General features: G+C 42.1%; 1 protein-coding gene across 1 annotated transcript in view; it reads left to right on the top strand.

Annotated features, from left to right (window-relative positions):
• ACSL1 (acyl-CoA synthetase long-chain family member 1) overlaps positions 1-19,308 on the top strand; it is a 52,937-nt gene that overhangs the window by 9,553 nt on the left and 24,076 nt on the right. Inside the window, exons 2-5 of the mRNA XM_015418694.1 lie at positions 3,577-3,811; positions 12,483-12,591; positions 13,059-13,123; positions 15,238-15,339. Of these exons, the coding sequence (XP_015274180.1) occupies positions 3,593-3,811; positions 12,483-12,591; positions 13,059-13,123; positions 15,238-15,339 (495 nt within the window). The 5' untranslated portion in view covers positions 3,577-3,592. The remainder of the gene's footprint in view (positions 1-3,576; positions 3,812-12,482; positions 12,592-13,058; positions 13,124-15,237; positions 15,340-19,308) is intronic.

The following is a 19,308-nucleotide window of genomic DNA, read 5'->3' as shown; positions in this document are numbered from 1 at the left end:
AGAAGAGAGAAGATAGATTCCACTTTTAAAGCTAAAGAATTTTTGAGGCTTCAGCTGGGGACGGACAAAGAGTCCAAAGAGGAAGAAACGAAGTCTAGTGACTCTGTTACCTCAGGAACGGAAGAGGACTCTGCGGCAGAAAAGGGTGCAGGACCTGCCAGAGTGGTATACGATTTCAGTGACAGAAAGCCGAAGTAAAGGCAGAAGGACTTTGAAAATGGCCTTTTGAAGCGAAGAATAAGAAGATAATCAGAGATTTCTCTCATAACAACTAATAAAATAACATATAAATAGTGAATTGTTATAAGCAAGAACTCTACAAGTATATTGTGATATTAACACTTATAGTACTAACATTTTTACTAACAGTGAAAAGATCTCCTCCTCTTGGGGTTTTAGTTTAGTGTGGTTTGCTTTCCTTTATCCTTAGTTGTAGTCCCTTCCCTAATATTTCTTTGTAGTTTTGTAGTATTTGCAAAATAAAAAATATCCCTCCAGGGATTTAAGAAAAAAAAGAGAGAGAATGTGAGGGTGCAGCTAATAGGTTATATGATGCTTTAGTGTGAGGATTTCAACAGACTGCCGTGTACCTAGAATATTGAAGAGCTTGGTAAATGGGTGTGGGGAGAAAAGATAGTAACAGAGAGCCAGCGTGGTATAGTGGTTAAGACTGGTGGACCTTGGGCAAGTTTCTTCTGAAGCTTCTGAGTTATTTTGCAGATTGTGTTGGAATCCTGTAATATGCAGAAGTTTGTTCACATTCAAACAGATGTAGAGGTTTCTGGAGGACAGAAGGGCTGCAAACCGCTGTCTTAAAGAGTTTCATGTCCAGTGTTCCCTCTAAGCTGAGTTAGTGTGAGCTAGCTCACAGTTCTTTAGCCACTGGCTCACACATTTTTGTCTTAGCTCAGGAAGGATGGCTCCAGAGCACACTAATTTATGCAGCAGCCAAATCGCTCACTCACAACTTTAATGTCAGTAGCTCACAAAGCAGAATTTTTGCTCACGAGACTCCACAGCTTAGAGGGAACACTGTTCATGTCTCCATTAAATGTGCATGGAACACATCACTGATGGTCTGCAACAATAGTGGTGAAACCATAAGCACATTTATTCAGAAGGAAATCCCCACTCTGTACAGAGTGGGTTATTTCCAAGCAAGTTTGTATAGGATGCAGCTTAAGAATAGCAGCTGTTTGGCTCAGTGCATGGCACAGTAGAGTCTCATCTACACTAACGGCTGTCCAGATATGCAAAGCTGATGTGCCAAACGAATTTTTTCTTTTCTACTTGAGAAAAAGTTGTAATTAAGGTACATCCTAAAATGGGGGCTAGGAATCTTGCAGACATTAATGATTTAAATCCAGAGGGAAAATGAGCATGTGTTATGCTCTAAAAGGTAACGTTTGATTTATTTCTACATTTTTGGTACCATCATGTACTGCAATAAAAGATCTTGCTAGTAGAATGTTGTGAAAATCCTTAGTGTTTAAGTCAAACATAGGGAAATCGTTTCTGCATGCCAAAGGGGGGCAAGTGACTTCTGTATAATAGCGTGCTAGAACATCAATCGTTGTGTATATCTCCTTGACAAGTTTATTTGTAACTTCACTTTTATTTACTGAAGAAAGCTCCAAGCATCCGCCTACCAAACACTGCAAAGACGAATTTGTTGTATACCATGTAAAGGCCTGTTAAGAAGCCTCTGTGCAAAAACACAGACTTTAGGTAGCAATCATGCTTATCGCTGTTCTACTGAAGCTTGTCACTGTATAAAGTTTGAAGGGCAGGTGGGTGTGTGCCAGAGGACCTTGGATATGCTTCCCTGACCTTTGTCTTGTTCAGGTTTGGGTACACAACTGACCTTTGCATTTTGTGGTTACTGTAGAACAACTATGGTCAATGTGATTGCCATCTAAAAGTATGAAGTGGCTTTTAGGCAGTTAAATTTCCCGAGGCCTTTAAGCCTTCCCCTCAGATTGAAGTCCTCTACTGCCCATATTATTGCCTTGTTTTGAGTACCTGTTGCCCAGCTGATTGCGGTATGCTGCTCAGCGGCCCACGTGGCGGCAAAAGGGTTGACACCAGAAACAGTCACAAGCTTATGGTGTGGTATACTGGACAGAGCGCCAGAAGAGCATCTGGGAGACCTAGGTTAGAATGACCCCTCTGCCATGGAAAGCCTGCTGGGTAACTTTGGGCTAGTTTCATTCTCAGCCTAACCTACCTCACAGGGCTGTTGTGAGGATAAAATGGAGGTGACAGTGATGTAAACACATTGGGGAGAAAGGTGGGGTGTTTGTAGATAAATAAAATAAATATTTAAACCAAGGACATCCTGGCACCGAACTGCCTGACTTAAAATGAATGGATGTCTCTTCACTCTCACGTTCTGGACATCTCTTCTCTCCCCCAAATGCTCACACACCCACATGCTGCTTGTATCTTCAATGTCTTGTTCAAAAACTGCACAAGCTTTTGCAGACAACTATACACTAAGATATCTTTCCTCTCTGAAAAGGGTTTTTTTTGTCAGCTGTGCTCTGGAGATAGGAATGAGCTGATGGGCGATGAATGAATGTCACTGCCAGTTGTGAGTTTCTGAGACAGACGATTGTTTCCTCTGCCTGCCACCCTCTGTGCAGTGGGGTGATCCCAGGCTGTGTTTCCATTGGCCCTCCTTCTCTCAAGGCTAAGTATGGACTATGTCTGCTAGTTACCTTTGGCCTAGTGGGCAGGAACCATAATGCTGTAGCACGTGACTAATGTCCTGAGAGACCTTGGCTGTGGAAGAAAGCGTCAGCTGAGCGGAGGCAGCAGGAGGAGGCTTTTAAAAAAAAAGAGCTCTGTGGCTTTGCCCATGTTTATGTCTGTCAGGAATGTAAAGGTATTGGTGGGAATGTGGGCACTCTTCAGTTGTTACGACATCTAGAATAACAGCTCAGGCTAAAACTCTGTGGGAAGCAGGCATTTAGCTTAGGGTGCTTTAAAAACTGCCTTACAGAAGAGACAGAGATAAACTTTTATAGCGTGTTCCTGGGAGAGAGGAGCATGGCTGCTTGTATATCCCCCCATGACCTGGTTGTTCTGAAGATGATTTCAAATCTTCCAAAGAGACTCAAAACATGTTTTCAAACTGAGACAGTACTTCGTCCAAAGGGCATGCTGTGCCAGCAGTTGTCTGACCCAAACCAAAAAGAGAAACCTGACACTTTCCTTCTTCCAGAAACACAGGATATTAGCCATGGCAGCAAAATTCTTCTTGGTGGCGATTACGTGGAAGGAAAAAGATGAGCTTTTTGTGATGTGGTTAAGAAAACTTATAGGATTAATCTCAAATTTAGAAATCAGGTGAAATTCAAAATATTTAGAAATATAAAATAATAAGAGTAATACAACTAACTTAGAGCAGTCTGAGTTGAGACCTTAGGTCAAATGAGTCAACCATTAAAGCAAAGGGTATTGGCTGCAGTGTTTGTTTCCAGCTTGCTATGGCCAGTTAAAGACATTCATCTCCTTTTCAAGGGAAGCTTAGAATCCTTTTTTTCTTTCTTACCTTTTTTTTTGTATCAACAGATTTCCACTGTTTCCAATGTTGCAAGAGACTGCAATGCAAGCTCATGAACTGTTCAGGCATCTGCGAATGCCAGAACTTGGTGATGTGAGGCAGTACATGCGCACCCTTCCAACAAACACACTGATGGGGTTTGGTGCGTTCGCAGCGCTTACAACTTACTGGTATGCCACAAGACCTAAAGCTCTGAAACCACCATGTGACTTAGCCATGCAGTCTGTGGAAGTGGAGGCAGAGGTAAGCAGTCTTTCAGTTTCTTAAATGCCTGCCTGTTAAGGCTGGGATAGCTGAATATTATATTAAGTATATTGGGCTTCATGGCGTAGTTCTTTTTTGAAAAAGTTGTAAACAGCCACATTGGTCCATGCAAAATCCAAAAACAAATGTGATGTGTTTTTATTAGACCAACCAAACTGGCCCAAAACACGGTGGAAGCTTTTGAGTTCACCAGAATTCTCCATCAGGCTGAATGTTACGGAGTTTAAAAGACAGGAGGTGAGGTTGGTGCTCTAGCACCGGCGTAACCCATGACTTTAAATGGGTTAGTATCTGTAATGCATTGTTCTTGCCAGGCAAATACCTCATGTTCCGGGGTTCTAAACACAGCTGCACACAATGGATCTCATTTTTCCTCGGTGTGCTTGCAATGTTCTTTGGCAAGGCCTCCTGGTATACAAAGGAAGGATTGCTAGGTGTAGATGGGAATAATGAGGAGCAATGCAGAGCAGAGAAGCCAGTGCCAAAAGAAACCTGCCATAGGGCATCCTTTGATTCGTCAGGTGTAAAATGCTACCTACACCTAAACGAAAACCTCCTCTGCAACTAGGTAAGTGAGAAACAGGCTTTGGAGAAATGTGGTAACAACAAAGGTGACAGAAAGCTATTTTTTGCTTCCTATGTGGTAAGTCTGCATGAATCTCTTGTCTAGTCACAGTTCTATGGTGCGATCACAGCCTGCTGTACCTAGACCTTCTTTCTTGAAGGAATTCTGGGTCCTGGAGAGGTGCACACTCCCTTTGGCTGTGACCAAGCAGAATACAATCCTGTTCACCCTGCTTTACCACTGTGTGCTTTCGGACTGAATGCGTCCTGAGCCTCTGATGCAGGCTGTACTTTGGAAGCACATAGTTTCAGTGTGCAACTAGAGATACGAGATAGCAATTTACAGCCCCATTTGCACCAAGAAGTGATAAGGGTGGCAGAGGAAATCAGTGTCTTCCATCTGTTCCTGTCTATGCAGAGGTTGGGAGGCCCATTCTTATTATTACAGGGAACAGAGCACAGGGTGAGCAAAACTAAAGCCTGCCCCTTCCCCACTTTATATCTTTGTTACGCCGATGCATTTTTCTTTGGTGCCAGAAAGGATCTGCTGGAAGAAAAGTGCTTAAAGCAGGTGGTATATGGCGAAGTGTGTGTGGAAGAGACAGGGCTTAGCCCCCTTCAGCAAGATGCTGTGCTTACAAAGAGTAAACCTCTCAGCCCGTACTGTATTCAGATGCCTGCCTGTTCTCATGTAGCGGATCTTTATCCATCTACTTGATTGGCTCTGGGTCAGTTATGCAATGTGAATATGTTTCTGCATCAATATATTCTAGTGAGAGGCTGCTGGAGAATAGGATCTCACTTGATGGGTCACAGTAAATGTATGTAAAAACGTGCTCTGAAACAACAATGTACTTACCTGTGGCATAGGCTTCAATAGGCCTGAGGCTTTCCCTCTTTTCTCCCTCCCCTGATATTGATATTGGTGTTATTGATGCATGTTCCTGATTACCCTTCAGTGCGGTGACTGGCACTGTGACTGAGGCCTAATTCTTTGGGTCCTGTGATAACTTGTTCTTTTAAATACCAAAACAGTGTCATTAATTTATGTACTGGGAAAACTAGACTTACCTGCTTCAGTGTCATGTGGGGTTTTTTTTTCAGACTCTCTCTCCTGATATTTGGTCACTCCATGTAAAATGTATGTGTCTTACATGCAAAGCGACCTACTTAGAAGTGATCCGATCTCTTGCTCAGATAGATAAAGGAGCAATACTTGTTAGGAGCAATACTTGTTAGGATAGTATCATCAGAGTAAGTTACATGTGATTCTGTATAGATTAATATATTCTGTAGTTGGCAAGAGGGTTTATATAGCATAAATGTATATATCAAGGATAATTATATATTACAGAGTGTATAAAACTGAAAATATTTCTCCCCAACATTTCCTTCATTATAACTTTTAAGACATTATCTATAAAATATAACGGTCTTTACGTCTGTTGGGGTACTGCTATATTCAACATTTTAAATTTCAAATTTCATAACGGATCTATTTTGCAACTACATTATTAATTTCATCATTACCGCGTATTCAATATTACACATTTCATTGCTATAACTTTTAATATATCAAAGTACAAAGGAAAATCAATATCTCATAATGAAAATAAAAGGTGTTTCTACTCAAAATCCACTTCATTATACATTTATATTCAAAACTTGTTCTCATTCTGCTTCTGCATTGCAGTACATTTATATACAATTTTAAAACTTTTTCTCATTCTAAATTTGTCTCCTGCTTGCATAATACACCATCTCTCCTCAAATTTCATAATTGATCTATTTCTCAAATAGGTTGTTAATTTTGCCATTACTGCATAGTGCGCAAGTTTATTTCCCCATTCTTCTAAGCCTGGACAGAAGTCTAATTTCCATTTTGCTGTGTAGATAATTCTAGCTGCTATCACCATATATTTGAATAACTCTTTCAAATTTTTTGGTAATTTTTCCAGGCAGTATACCTAATACCATATTCTTAGCTTCCATAGGGAATTTAAATTTTAATATGTAAACAGTGCTATGGATCAAGGGTCTCACTTGGTATAAAGAGGCTTCATATGTTCCTAAGGGGAGGGGGGATAGAAATGTGACTCCTGAGATCGAGAACTATAAACATGGCCAGTAGGTCTCACACAGACACCAGGTTTACTGTTGGTTTCAGAGACCATACAGTGGGTGTCTCCTGCCATAGTAACTTTCTGTTTTGAGGTCTATGGACACTATTCATGTATGGAATTACAGAGGAGCCTACTGTTGGTTTTTGAACAAGTTCTTTTTGTAAATAATGCCTAATTGTTATGAGCAACCTGCTAAACATGTGTTTATACATTCTATTGGGTTATGACCACTAACCCATCCTTGTACCTTAATGAGTGTAATATACAATTTTGATCATATATAATTGTGAATTGTTGATGGTCTTCCCTTCATGGGTGTTATTTGTAGCACTGAGATCCAAGCAATGCCATCCTGTATCTCACCAGGGCACCCACCGACTCATTCTCCTGTACAGCTACTCCCAGTGTCTTGAATTTTAAAACATGACTCTAATAACCAAGCAAGATATTAACTTTGGATTTCATAGAGAAACCTGGTTCTGTCAAACTTCCAGTTCTTTTGGGAAAGCTCTAGGCCTTGATATGCAAACAAGTGGTTTCTGCATGTGGAAGGAGCACCAAGCAGAAAGACCTGCCTCTTACAAACAGGCCTGTAGCTACAGTGGGGTATTTTGGGGCTCTTCCCCCATAAATGTGAGGCACTCCCCACAACAGTTGCTGCCCCTCTCCCCCTCCCTTCCTTCCTGTGACATTAAAAGGGCCCTCCAGCTGATCAGTGGAACATGTAGCTGCCGATCAGCTGGAGAGCCCTTTAAATTTTGCAGCCCCTTCTCTCCCTCCCTTCCTCCAAGATTTAAAGGGCCCCCCAGCTGATCAGCAGGCCTTTTAAATCTTGCAGGAGGTGAGGAAGAGGGGCGGCTCCCTGCCCCTCACCTGCTGCCCCACAAAATTTCCCCATGCCCCCACCAAGCCAAATTTTCTGGCTACAGAGCTGCTTACAAAAGGATTTTTGCATGGGATGTAATGTAGCTGCCTAATCAGAATTTTAAGTATGACAGATACAGTTAAATGCAAACCAGTGTGTGTTTGTTTACAGTAATGTCAGTATGTCCATCAGAATGTGAATTAAAATACATTGGGAACTGATTTAAATCTGCCTCTGCATTTTGTAGCAAGAAGCTTGTTGCTGAAATCCCTTGAAATTACTAAAAGTGCAGGATGGAGCCCTGTGTGCTAGGCACATTTTTTAGCAGGCAACTGTAGAGAAATCTTCTGCTCTTCTCTCCATAAATCGTTTTCTGGAAATAAGTTAATGGTTTTGCAATGGTGATGGTGATATTCACAGATTCCGTATGGTGTTGTTTCAGTAATATTAATGTTGTTTCCATGGCTGTTGGCTTACTAAGATTTGGAAATTCCTTGGTTTCAGTGATTAACCAAAATAACTGGCTGGTAACTTGTATGTGGCTGGTTGGGATGGGGTGCTGTTGATATAAGCCCAAGAATTCACTCCAGCCAGCAGCACTCACTGGCAGACTCCCCACCCACTCCATGTTCAAGATCTTCTTTTCAGAGAAGCATGGCTCCATCAGTAATTTTCATGTACCACTTTAGCCTTACAGTAGCACACTAGCTGTAACAATTCCCCCCCCCCCCCGTTCTGTTGCCACTGAATTTAGTCACAATACATCATAATATTCCAGTAACACAATTTCATTCATAAAGAGCTGGAATAGCAGCCAAGAGCAGGAGCTGGGAAATCCCCGCCCAAATCCCAGTTCAAATCTTACCCGTGCCATGAATTTTCTGGCATCCTGTAGGCAAGTCACTTTCTGTTCTTGTCTCCTCTCTGAAATGCGAGGATATTACTAATCTACCTTTTGTCAGTTTACTGACAAAATATGAAGTGTCTTAGGGCCTAACTACACATTCATTTTCCATGGGGGACTTCTAGGAAGAACTTGGTTCTTAAGCTTGTGGGGCCCTCAGTCCAGGTCTGGACTGCCTTTCCTCCCCACGTCCTTTTGTCTAATCAAAGCGGTTCTGAGGAGGTACAGTTTGCCCCGCTGGTAGCTGCACATGTGCTGATGAGTTAGGCATGCAGCTGCCAGTGGGGGCAAATAACGCCACTACCTGGCTGTTTGGGAGCAGAAAAGTAGGATGGGAAGAAGAAAGAGGCCCTTTCTCCCTAGTCAGCTGACAGCTGACTAAAAATCCCCATGGAGGGTCAAGAGTGAAACATAACATACAGTTGGCACTTTAGAAGCTGAAAGCTTTAAATGCTAAGTATTAACTTGCTGGAAAGGGATTCTGTAGCTGTGGTTATCTTTACTTGATTTGTCATAAATGAATGTGACAAGAGGCCTTTGTGATTAAAACTCTAGCCAGTGAACCCAGCTAGTGTGAAATTTGTAAAAGAGACTGCATCTTTAACAACTAAACAACCTTGCCCTCAATAAGAATTTGTTTAGTTATTGGAGTGATGATATTCAGTTTTTATGAAGTCAAGCTAATGGGAATCTTCACTCTGTTTAGGAAATTTTAATGCAGCCTCTCCAAGGTACCTGCTTGAAGTGGCTTTAGAAATTAAAACATAAAAATAAAACATTAAAAGCTATTAGTTAAAATCCAGATTATGCCATCATGTGTCAGCAGTGCCCTCCTACCCTCTACAGTGGACAAACAGGTCAGTCCCTATGACAAAGAATAAATGGATATAAGTCTGACATTAGAAATCACAACAGTAAAAAAAACAGTGGGGGGGGGCATTTTAAATATCCAGGACATTCAGTTGCTGTCCTAAGAGTAACAGATCTCTTACAAAGGAATTTCAAAGGGAGATTAGAAAGAGAGACTGCTAAACTGCAGCTGATAATGAAGTTCAAGATAATGCATCCTCTTGGACTGAATTGAGACCTAGGCTTCCTGTCTCATTACCAAGGCTGATTTCTATACGCCTTCTATCCCTCTGCATATCACACCTAATCCAGTCATACCTGCTATTGTCATTTGCCTGTTATTGTCATTCAGCATCTGAAATTACTCCATTCTCCAAGATATAAGGACAGATGGACTCACATTCTAGCTGTATCTGCGGAAGTGATAGTGACTCATGAAAGCTCATACCCTGCCCCAAATGTTATTAGTCTTTAAAATGCTACTGGACTCTTGCACTTGAAATCCAGTGTTACTGACCCAGTTACAGCATAAAAACATAGACCACTGAGTGGCTTAAAGAGTTTCAGACTAAAGGCACAGTAAAATAGTGTTAAAAGAACTATCAATTAAAAACCTGGGTGAACAGGAATATTTTGGCCTGGTGCTTAAAAACAGTGTAGGCCGGGACACTGAGAACAGGGCTTGTGAGGTAGGACTTAACTGCTGGACTGGACAGGATGGAGGAAGGCAGTCAAGGGCTTTAAAGGGTAAGAAACAACACTTTGAATTTTGCCTGGAAAGAAATGGGTAGCAAGTGCAGATCTCCCCAAACTGGGATGATATGATCGTTGTGGTGTGCCTGACTTACTGCAGTTTGGGCAAGCTGAAATTCCCAGGCTGTTTTCAATGGCAGCCCCATATAGAGCACATTGCATTACGCCAACCTGGATGTAATCAGAACGCAGATCACTGTAACCAGATCATGCTTTTTCAGGAACGGCTGTAGCTGGTCTGTTAGCTGAAGCTGATATCAAAGCACTGTGTGCCACAGAGGAGATCTGGTCTTCCAACTGTAGACCAGGATCCAGCAGTGCCCCCAAGCTATGAACCTGTTCCTTCAGGGGAAAGAGCAAGCCCCTCGATCCTTGAACAGTTTTGTCATTGACCCGCAGCACCTCATCCTTGTGTGGTCCGAGCTTCAGTTCTCACTGGCCCTCATCCATCTCATTACCAGCTACATGAACCTGTTCAGGAGGACTTCCATCGGCCCACCTGACTCAGCTGTGAAGGACAAGCAGAGCTGGGTGTCATCTGCATATTAGTGATACCCCAACTCCAGATCCCTCGGTGGCCTCTCCTAGCAATGTCATGTAGATGTTAAACAGCATGGGGGCAAGATGGAGTGCCCACCCAAAAAAGAGACGCGTGAATGTAGCAGTCAGCTTGCATATGCAGGGGGATGAAATGGCAGGATGGACTGTCTCACTGGACTGCAGGTGGAAGATTGGAAGATCATATTTTTGAAGAGTTCTCTTGTTTAAAAACTCCCTGCAAATAGAAAACAAGCGGAGCGATCAGAGGGGGTAGGACCGTGTACCATGCTGTGCGTAACTTCTATTTCCACGGAACCTTCAATGTAAAGCAGTGGTTCTCAACCTTCCTAAATCCGCGACCCTTTAATACAGTTCCTCATGTTGTGGTGACCCCCAACCATAACATTTTCGTTGCTCTCATAAGACCATTGAAAATTTGTGTTTTCCGATGGTCTTAGGCAACCCCTGTGAAAGGGTCGTTTGACCCCCAAAGGGGTCGTGACCCACAGGTTGAGATCCGCTGATGTAAAGGGTTGTACCAGCTCATTCTCCTGCACCTGTGAATCAAGATAATCGTAGGGAGTTGCTGATCTTGGTTGTCTCTCAAGATTGTATGTTCATTGGTAAAACCCAAGTTTGCTGCTGGTTAACATATGAACCTAGTATTTGATGGAAAGGTGGACCAGAACTCAGGAAGTTCTTTGTTCTTAAAGAAGGTGGCTCAGCTGTTACCTTGCATCATTCCTATCTGACACAACTTTAAAAGCATTTTTTGTCTGGGTGATTTGTTGAAAGAGCCGAACTCTTGGGGTGGGGGGATGCAAACAAAGTGAGGAATATGGAGTGTCTGTGACGCCAGTGTTTTCCTTTGCCATATTGTCCCCAGTAAGTGATTGCTTTGTGCTGTGCCTTCATCACTTGGAAATTTCAGTTTGTACAGTATTGTCTGGAGACTGTTGGTGTCTGTGTTTACAATGAGCCTTTAAGGAAGCTTTAGACAACTAGAATGTATCTAGAAGTAGTTGAACCAGTTCTTGTACATATCTAATATTTAACACCAAAATAGTACCTTTACTGAGTAAATACACCCAAAGGGAGCTTCTGGCTCTTTTGGCTTCTCTGGAAATGGTGGCCATGCATTTTTAGCCCTTTTTTAAATATACTGTGCAAACATGGCAACTATAAGCCTGTGACCTTTCCCTTTTGGTATGAGAGAAGACTGCTTTGAGCAACCACAAAGAGGAGGGGCACATGTTTAAGTTGTCTGCTTGGCTAGTAGCAATGCAACCCATGAAGGGGGAAAGCTTTAATGACCCAACATGAGCGGGATTGACTCAGTAAAGGAAGCCATGGCCTTCAGTTTGCAAGACCTGAACAAGGCTGTTAAGGATAGGGCGTTCTGGAAGTCATTAATTCATAGGGTCACCATAAAGCAGAATTGACTTGACAGCACTTAACACACACAATCAGTGATATGAATATGCCATATGATTGATTTAGTTATGGGTGTTTCAAACCATTCAGCTATAAAGCTGAACACTTTATAAACATTTATTTAACGATCAAACTATAAAGTTACCAGTTTTCCATTCTGGTTTTAGCCGTAGCTAGAAAGGTAACGGTTTGCACTGATTAATTAAGCTGTCAAGCCTGTAGTGATTAATCTTAGTTTAATACAATAGCCAGAGTAACATTGCCATTGTAGAATATTAACATACATTACATTGAGGAATGACTCAGTGCATTACAGAGAGACCGATATTTTTTTTGTTTTTGCTCGTCCCTCTACCAAATGTAGCTTAGCTATTATTGAACATAATCATGTAGACGTTTCATTCTTAGCGCAGTGTTGCTAGAAAGAGGACAGAAGGTGTTGACTATGTATTGATGTCCAGTTTCCATCAAGATGCTTCTTTCATCAGGCATTAGTCCTTACCTGTAAACTGTTGCACCATCCTAATTGCCTAGCTACTGTGAGTTGCCTGACATCACAAGGAATGGTACAGAAGTTCTCTCTGGAGAGAGGTAAACATGTAACCCTTTTTTTGACAGGAATACGCCCGGAGATCCTCATTACTTGATAGTGACGAGCCAATGGAATACTACTATGATGATGTGAGAACAGTCTATGATGTTTTCCAAAGGGGATTACATGTGTCAAGTGAGTACTGTCGCTTTGGGGGGGAAACAAAGTGGAGCAAATGAGGTGCCTTGCATGGAACAGGATAATAGCTTGTTGGCTTTCATGAGGCAGGAGGAGATGGAATACCTGTATTAAAACAAATCAAAACAAAACAAAAACCTTGTATGGAAAAGCATGCACTTACTACTTCAAATACTAATCAGTTAAGCTTTTGGAACTTAAATTGATTGAGGGGGGTGGATTTGTGGGTGAACAGAAGGAACATGGAGTTGGATCTGTTCTGGTCTTCCCTCTGCATTTCCTTTGATACTTGGGAGTGGTTTTTTGGGATCCTTGGGAACAGAAAAGAATGGGGAGAAATATAACCTTGCATTTCACGCCTGAAGCTGATATATCAAATCTCTGAAAGTGAAACACTTGATGATGAGGGAGAATCTCTTCCATATCTCCCCCACCCCTAAAATTATTTATTGTTTATACTTTAGACAATGGTCCCTGTTTGGGTGTAAGAAAACCAAATCAGCCATATGAATGGATCTCATATAAGGAGGTAAGTGGGTACAAAATTTTGTGCATCAACATATTTATGCTTGTTTTTCCTAATGGCTAAATTGTTCAGGCAATGTCAGTAGGGTTTGGCAAAACATTATCGAACAAATTAAGGAGATTTACAACTGTAAATTTACCTGTTGCTCCAGAGCTGTTTCTTTTGGACAAATGGCCGCAAACCTTGACTAGAAATAAAAATAGAGAATTAATTACAAGCTTAATTGCAATAGCACATTTGTTAATAGCTTCCAGATAGATAGACACAAAACCTCCTACAATTGTTCAATGGTATAATTGTATATGGGAACATTTTATACTGCAAAAATTGTCGTTTAATTTATCAGATTCATCACCAGAAAATTATAACAAAAAAACTGTTGCTGTTTGGTACCCTGTTATCAGGGGTTTTTTGTTAGAAAAATAAATTATCCTAAGTAACCTGCATTACCAAAAGTTGCTCTATTTTTGAAATGTTTGTTCAGTTTATATTATTGTTGTAAAAGTGTTTGCATTATTTTATATTTCATATTACATGTTGTTGTTGTTGTTCAGTCGCACAGTCGAGTCCGACTCTTCATGACCTCATGGACCAGATCACGCCAGGCCTTTTACATGTTGTAAAAATTGTTAATTAAAAAAAAAGCAATGTCAGTAGGGAAGGAAAGCTATGTCATGTGAAGTTGTTCTGGTGCACAGCTGTTAGCTGCTGGAGCTTGGGACGGAAAGTTGGTATTGGCTTGCTGTTAAGCATCCTTTGCATTCAGGGTCCTTGTACTGCACAGCCTATCTCATAGTTCGGGGTCCAGTTGGCACCTTCAAGATGCATTGTAAAAAGGATAGCTTGTCCAAGTTTGCTCCACTGGGCTTCTTATATATAAATTAGCAGGAAGTGCCACTTGATAACCTCTTATAATAAATACATTGTTTGTTAGGTGAGTAGCATAACCATGATTTCCTTTACCCATATTCAGTTCAAGTAATTATTAATCTAAAAAGCCATGTACTGTCTGAGCATTAAAAGCAACTGAATGCTCAGGAAGCTTGTGCCGCTCTTAGTTCTCATACAGTTGACATGATTATAGAAAGGCTAAGCTCAAAGATTCTGGAGAATGGTCAGGAAAGTCCTTCAAGAGAATTTAGGAATTAACGTAGCACTAAAACCAGAAATATACCTGTTAAACATGATTCCAAAAGGTTACAAACAACAGGATGCATATATAATCAGCTATATTATAACAGCAGCCAGACTGTTAATAGCTCAAAACTGGAAATCTGAAAGCTTACCTACTAAAGTAGATTTGATAAATAAAGTGTTGGAGCTAGCCAGAATGGACGATCTAAGTTTAAAGTTACAAAATAAAGATGAGAAGGTACACAAAAAGAGATGGGATAAGATATATAATTGGATAGAACTCCAGACAGAAATGTAACTAGAAAAAGATATGCTACATATTAGTAATACTGGCCGTTATATTACCAATGGTTAAGTTTAATAACTGGATATGTACGACTCTGATCTGTAAATAAGCTGATGGACTGTGGATATGTATACTCTTTTATCTAAAACAATAAAATTTAAACTGCAAAAAAAGAAAGGCTATGCTGATTTTCTAGGTACTAGACTGGAAGAAATTAGTTTCTGCTTTAACAAACTGAAGTTGTAAAAATACACTCATAACTCTGAAATGACTTGTGTAAGTCTCACTGAAATTCGGTTTAAATGTAAGATTCTTCAAACAAGCTGTATTTTTTGGATGCTTATGTGTTGCAGCATCTGCGCTGATTCTTAGTGTGTCCGTTCCATTGAGTGAAACTCATATATCCAACAGGTGTGACATAGAAAGCATGTTCTCAAAGGAATGTAGCTCAACTGTTGTTTCAACAGTGGATGCATCAGGCATGATTCTCATATAGACATCTGGCTCCTTCAAAACAGGATTTTGTCCCATACAGGTGTAACAATACAGCATAGTTTAAGCTCTGCCTTTGTCTTGAATGTTAAAATGGTTGAAGAGCCTAGTGAAATGGGAACCTGAAAACCAGAAATGCCTGCACAGAGATATAAAAGATACAGTATTTTCCATATATATCATAGCGTTTTGGTTTTTGCCCCAGGTTGCAGACAGAGCAGAGTGTGTTGGCTCAGCACTTCTCAACAGAGGCTTCAAACCATCTCCTGATCAGTTCATAGGAATCTTTTCACAGAACCGGCCTGAGGTAACTGAGAACAAAGAGTTTTGTGGGACGGCTAAGCAATATAGATGTCTGTGTTCTGTAAAGTTTTTCACTTGGCATGGCTTGCTGGATGGGTTTTGGTTGTAGCAGACTTTTGCTTCCCTAGGTTGCACTGGCTCTGGAATTCTTGGGGGAGGGGTGTCTTTCACCTTGAATTACTTAAGAACTTTACCTGGAATTACTTGCTCACTGTGTGGTGTTGACTATAGCAGAACCCCTGTCTAGGTTGGGGTTGTGAGTGTATTTATGGTAATTCTTTGTGACTGGGATTGGCCAGAAAGCAGTGTACTCTCATCTTCTGGAATGCTGATTCCTAGGGAATAAGAAAAGTGTATAACAGCTCTGGCAAACTTCTTGGCAAATGCATGTGGAAATCCAGTTGCTCTGTCTCGTGTTCTGTGCTGTTAGGTTTCTGAAAAATGAAAGAGATGTGCCAATCTTGAGCTCTGATGCGGGAATCTACTATTCATCAAAGGCCATTTGTTTAATTATCACCTCTTCACCCTAATCTTTGGTTAGACAGTGTACCCGAAGGTAGGGTCCATTTCACACATGCCTTACATGTAGTACCGGTATTTTATCTGTATAACCTGCAAAGTTAACTCTTTCTGTTCAGTAAATGACGGCAAGACTCTTATAAGGCCTTTATCCTAACTAGTTAACACACAAAATCTAGCACTGAAACTGTTGAAAGCTGATGCAGCTAGCACCAAGCTGTCTGGTATAGCTGTCAGCAAGTCCCTCGACCCAATTTCCTCAGTTGGAACATGTTACTAAGGTCAACGAGTGAACCAGAGATCTCTCAATGTGCATTTGGTCTCTGGGAGTTCTTCAGTAGTCTGCCACTCTCAAGAAAATTCCTATATATTTACATATACTGGAAAAATTAGCTGTAGGCTATTCCTTGTAAAAGTATTTGTGCTTGTTGTCAGGTTAACAATGGCAGCAATCCCTGGTACATGGCTTTAAAGGCATGTTATTCCTGAAGAGACTATTTCTTCTCGTGTATACCTCCTAGAAACTAAACATGAGCTGAAGATGGGATGAGCCTCTGACAGTGGATGTCAATGGGCTTAGGCTTGCCTAAACTTGCATAGCGTTGCACTGTAGGAGATAATGAAGCTGAGGCTTGGGGCTGTGGTACAGAAAGTCTCTAATGATACTTGTTCAAGGAGAACTTTACTGGCATTTTGCTTGAATGTTGCTTCTTAGTTCAGTAGACTTCTGCTTTTCAAAGAGGGTATTGATTGGCCCAATAATATAGTGGAATATATTGGAGAGAGCTAGGAGGTCAGAAAGTTGGGCATAGCTATCAAAGTGCAACCACTATGCGTAGCAATTGCAGGCTGATAGTCCGTTAAAATCTCAGCTCACTTCTCCCTAGGGCCACAATTGAATTATAGTTTTGGGCCCAGCATGTCAGACGATGGCGATGGCCAATCAAAACATGTCTCCAAGAGAAACCTCTCCCAGTCTCCCCCCTCCCATCACAGGTTCCCATGAGAAACCAATTAACTGTCCTCCATCTTTGGCCTTGAGGATGCTAAGAAGCCTGCAGGCCAGAGAGCCAATTAACAACACCTGCAGGTCAGCTCAGGCCCAACACTGTTCACGTTAACCCTTGGGGGGTTATGGTAGGGAAGATGCTTTACTTCATGCCTAGTCTCTAACCTTAATTCAGTCCTATTTCTCACTCTATCACTTGCTTACAGTAGACCTAGCCTTGGATATGGGGCAACTTAGCATTCAGATGCATGTGTTTAGTACTTATCACACACAGCAGATAATTGCTATTAGCAGAGGGCTCTTTGGACTCCCCACCCCCACATATCCATACAAACAATACATTTCTAAAATGTGTTTGTTGTAAAGGTCTGTATGGATGGCCTTCCCATTGGACTACAGTACAGGAGATGGCATTAGACATGCCTAAGGTGGTCATGCAGTTTCCAGTGGCAGTATGATGCCAAGATTCCCTCTGCCTGCTAGTGGTAGTACTGTCTCCTCCATCCTGCATCGTACACTTTGGTTACTTATACATACAGGGGAAGTCAAAGCACTTTTGGTAGCGGTTCCTTCTGGCATGTCTAGCTCCACCCATAATTCTATATCCATGGTAACAACTGAGGGATTAGGCCCCAGGATCCAAGATATGGCAGCGTGCTTCTACTCGCCTTCTTTTAAATTGTTGCAAAATATCCTAATATGGTACATCTAATTAATATACTACCCTGACCCTGGATAGCCCAGACTAGCCTGATTTCGTCGCATCTCAGAAGCTAAGCAGAGTTGGCCTTGGTTAGTCTTTGGATGGGAGACCCCCAAGGAAGTCCAGGGTTGCCGTTCAGAGGCAGGCAATGGCAAAACACCCCTGAACGTGGTTTGAAAGCCCTACAAGTGTTCCCCATAAACCAGCTGTGACTTGATGGTACTTTCGACCATCACCATCTAAAATACTGAACCCAAGTGGTTCTTAACAGAAGGGTCCGTCGGCAGAAGGAACAATGTTTTGCGTAAGTATTTAAGAGAGGAAATAATTCTTCCTTGCCGTGGTTCACACTGATCCTGTTTACACGTACGCAGGATTCGGCATGTGGCCTTGGTGTAAAGGCTGACCCTTTCCTGATGACAGGAGCCAATCAGGCGTAACTCATGTGATGGAGATCTGCTGCTGACTATAAAATGGCCCCTATGACAAGCTGAAATGTTGTATGAATTGGCCCCATAGCATACTGCACACCACGCTTTTTTTAAAAAAGCTGTGCATTTACTTGGCTGTTGGGGGTAGTTTTACAGCAGCGGCAGAATGCAGTTCCCGCTTGTCTTGTTATCTTGGCAGAGGTGGAACATGGTGACCTTTTTGTACTCTGATGGGTGAAAACTCTGGTCATGCTTTTGCAATAATACCTCTGAAAGAGCAATACAAGCATTGGCTGCTTACTAGCGCTCTGTCCAAAGTGCTGCCTTTACATATTGTCGTTTAATCTGTATCCATTGATCTTTTCTTTGTCCCCAGTCTCTTCCTGGGGAGCCAGTCTGGTGTAGTGGTTAAGTGCGCAGACTCTAATCTGGGAGAACCGGGTTTGATTCCCCGCTCCTCCACTTGCACCTGCTGGATGACCTTAGGCAAGCCATAGTTCTGACAAGAGCCGTTCTTGAAAAAGAGCAGTCTCTCTGAGAGCTCTCTCAGCCCCACCTACCTCACAGGCAATGCTCCCTCTAAGCTGTGGAGCCTTGTGAGCAAAATTTCTACTTTGTGAGCTACTGGCATTAAAGTTGTGAGCGAGTGATTTGGCCACTGCATAAATTAGCTTGCTCTGGAGCCCTCCTTCCTGAGCGAAGGCAAAAATGTGTGAGCCGGAGGCTAAAAAACGGTGAGCTAGCTCACACTAACTCCGCTTAGAGGGGACACTGCTCACGGGGTGTCTGTTGTGGGGAGGGGAAGGGAAAAGGAGATTGTAAGCCACTCTGAGATTCCTTTGGGTAGTGAAGGGCGGGGTATAAATCCAATCTCCTCCTCCTCCTCTTCCTCCTCGGAATGTCTTCTGTAAACGTCAGTGCTGTCTGTTCCCATTTTCTGTCCGCCGTCTGATAGGGATCGGGACTAAGCCGTTGTCGTCCGTATGAGCTCTGACCTGGCTGGCCCAGGCTAACCCAGTCTCATCGTATCTCAGAAGCCAAGCAGGGAGGCTCGACTGTGGTTAATACTTGAATGGGAGGACATAGAGGAAGTCCCGGGTCAGTGCACAGAGACAGGCCATGGCAAGCCACCTTTTAATGTCTCTTAGCTTGAAAACCCAACAGCATGGCCATAAGTCGGCTGCAGCTTGACGGCACTTTCCACCACCACCACCAGCAGTCAGGATGAAGCTGTGCTGCACTCTGCTGGCAGGAATCAGTTTCCATTGGCAGGAAGACCGAACAGTACCTATCATGCTTTGTTGTATGCCT

This window comes from Gekko japonicus, unplaced genomic scaffold (genome assembly GCF_001447785.1).
Source record: "Gekko japonicus isolate JY-2015 unplaced genomic scaffold, Gekko_japonicus_V1.1 scaffold663, whole genome shotgun sequence".
Taxonomy (NCBI): domain Eukaryota; kingdom Metazoa; phylum Chordata; class Lepidosauria; order Squamata; family Gekkonidae; genus Gekko; species Gekko japonicus.
This window is presented reverse-complemented; position numbering and strand designations above follow the sequence as displayed.